The sequence below is a fragment of the Penaeus japonicus genome, unplaced genomic scaffold (genome assembly GCF_977035675.1).
Source record: "Penaeus japonicus unplaced genomic scaffold, GWHDUDI00000001_assembly GWHDUDI00000042, whole genome shotgun sequence".
Classification (NCBI taxonomy): domain Eukaryota; kingdom Metazoa; phylum Arthropoda; class Malacostraca; order Decapoda; family Penaeidae; genus Penaeus; species Penaeus japonicus.
In genome coordinates, this window is record NW_028234444.1 from 20,692,362 (window position 1) to 20,694,861 (window position 2,500).

Consider the following 2,500-nt stretch of genomic DNA (forward strand, 5'->3'; position numbering starts at 1 on the left):
TTGTATATATATATGTTTGTAAATATGTATATATATGTATGTATATAAATATGTGTATGTATATGTATGTTTAAGTATGCGTATTTAAATATGAATGTATATATTTATATAAATACAAATGTAATATGTTTGAATGTTGTTATTTATTGTCTTGTCTTATAGCTAGAGTTGAAAATTAATTTGTGTGCATATAGGTTATTTTTCAAAAAATCAGTATTAGATTGTACATCCATATTACCTTTCTATGTTTTGCCTTTAATGTGCTAAGATTTGTATTACACGTACGGTGTGGTATAGGTTGGACACAGTCTAATTGATCGCTCCAATGCATCACAGCAGAGTCCAGCCAAGAAGGGAGGCGGAGGTGGCGGCCGCGGCAAGAAGTCGGCCTTCACAAAGTCTTTCAAATTGTCTCCCGAACTTGCCGATGTCGTCGGAGCCGATGTAATGCCCCGCCACGAAGTAGTCAAGAAATTGTGGGCTGTTATCAAGGAGAGGGAGCTACAGGACCCTAAAAATAAGCAATATGCTATCTGTGATGATCAGCTCTTGAAAGTGTTTGGTGAGTAGAGCGGCAGAGTCTGGCCTATTTTACACACTAGCGCGTCAAGTATTTTTTTATATTTGTGATGCTTATAATGTCTTAATGCCTTAGTTTCTGTGAAATAGTTTATCCAAAGTTGCACACATTCTAATGCTTGTAGTAAAGTCCTTTTGATGTATAAATATGCCCTTGTGATAATTACATAAAATATGAAAATAAAATACAAAAATTGCAAGTTGAATCCAATCAATAATTTTTTATTTTTTTTAAACATTTAGTCAGTGCACAGGATTTTGAAAAAAAAAAAAAAACAATAGATATAAACTGCAATCCTTACCCTTCAAAATAAGCCCTAATTCTTCTCTGACAGATATTAAGTTTATGACAAGCATCAAGATAACATTTTTGCAATCAATGTACACAGATCCATATAGCTAGCAGACAGAAAGCCAAGGTTTAAAACTCTTTGTATTATGGAATTACCAAGTAAATTTTTGCTTGTATTACTAAATCATTTTAATATCTATACTTAACACTGAAAAGCTTAAGTATACAATGTAAAGCAGATCCTGAAACGATCCAGTCAAATAACCCTCGTTTACTTTCCAGGTGTAAAGCGCTTCCGCACATTCGGCATGATGAAACACCTGAAGGAACACTTCCTCGAGGCAGCTTAAGATTGCTCTTCCTCCTAGGGACCTTTGTCAGCCTGCAATGCCTAGCACACACGGCGGTTGACCATCCTGTAGCTGCCGGGCGTTTGGCCATTCTCACAACCAGACCTGCTTAGTTGGAAACCCTCAAGACTTTTTTTTTTTTTTTTTCATTAATTATTAATTTATTGACCTCTTTATTCCATAAGGCATTAAACTGTCCAAAAATGAAGGTCAGTGATGTGCTAAAAATTAGGTGGAGAAAAATTACGATATTCTTTAATGTAATGGTGAATATATATTTTTTTTCTTCCGTTTCTTTGTAATCTCACTAGAGTTAGTGAGGAAGGTGTATTGTTTCCGTCACATATATTCTGTGGAGAGGGTCTATTCTTCTTCCTAAGCATTGTTTGGTGTGTGCCTTTTGTATCTTATTGTCATCAGTGGAATATGCATTAGTGGATGTGCTTGTAAAAAGAAAAAAAAAAAGTTTTTCTTTTTTTTACTTGGACTTTTTTTTTTTAAATTACAGTTTAACGTCTTGTTCACAGAATAGCGATATTCATATGGTCAAATATGCCTCCCCTCGATTCCTTTCCTCTTTTTTATTGTCTGATGTGTTCATTGTAATGGAGAGTTAACTACACCTTACCCAGCTCACTTCTTCATATATAACAAAAACCATTAATCATTACATTCTTCTGTTTTGGATGATAGCATTGTATAATAAACGTATTATTATGATTTTTCTGTGGCTTAAAAGTAGATAGGTCCTGCTTTCTAGGTTTACTATCATTATTTATCGGGTTGCTGCATTCCAAGTATAAGAATGCTTTGTGACTTAAAAAAAAAAAAAATTCTTGGAGTATGTGTAGGTTTTTCGAAGATTATTTTGGATTTTATTAATTCCGTTTATATGAAGTAAAAAGCCACAGATAGTTTACAAATAAATATTTAAAAATTTGTCACAACAGTACATCTTTTAATAAAATATTTTGTAAAAAAATAGGAAATGACTTGTATTCTTGCCCTTATGATAATAGTATCCTCATGTATGACATTTTGAAAGCATGAAGTAAATCATATTGAAATGTGCTTTCATTTATTTTAATCCCACTAAGATGACCTACACAGGCATTGAATTGTCACTTTCTTTTGTATGTATAATATTTTGAGTTATGTATTTATGTTGAAATGAGAATGTCTTGTGCAAAGTATACTAAAACACATATTGCAAATCTGCAAGTTGGTTATTTCTTCATAATTTGACATGATATTGCTATTCTGATCTTAATATCAGTAG

The 2,500-nt window shown here is 32.6% G+C and overlaps 1 protein-coding gene across 6 annotated transcripts in view; it reads left to right on the forward strand.

Moving 5' to 3' along the window:
* Positions 1-2,210, forward strand: part of Non2 (upstream activation factor subunit spp27 homolog Non2) — a 15,435-nt gene extending 13,225 nt beyond the window's left edge. For 2 of the 6 annotated variants that reach the window (XM_043034406.2, XM_043034403.2), the window contains exons 4-5: positions 298-562; positions 1,154-2,210. In XM_043034406.2, the coding sequence (XP_042890340.2) occupies positions 298-562; positions 1,154-1,221 (333 nt within the window). In that variant the 3' untranslated portion in view covers positions 1,222-2,210. The remainder of the gene's footprint in view (positions 1-297; positions 563-1,153) is intronic. The other 4 variants (XM_086535056.1, XM_043034405.2, XM_086535058.1 and 1 more) reach the window with 2 other exon arrangements.
* The last annotated feature ends 290 nt before the right edge of the window (positions 2,211-2,500 follow it).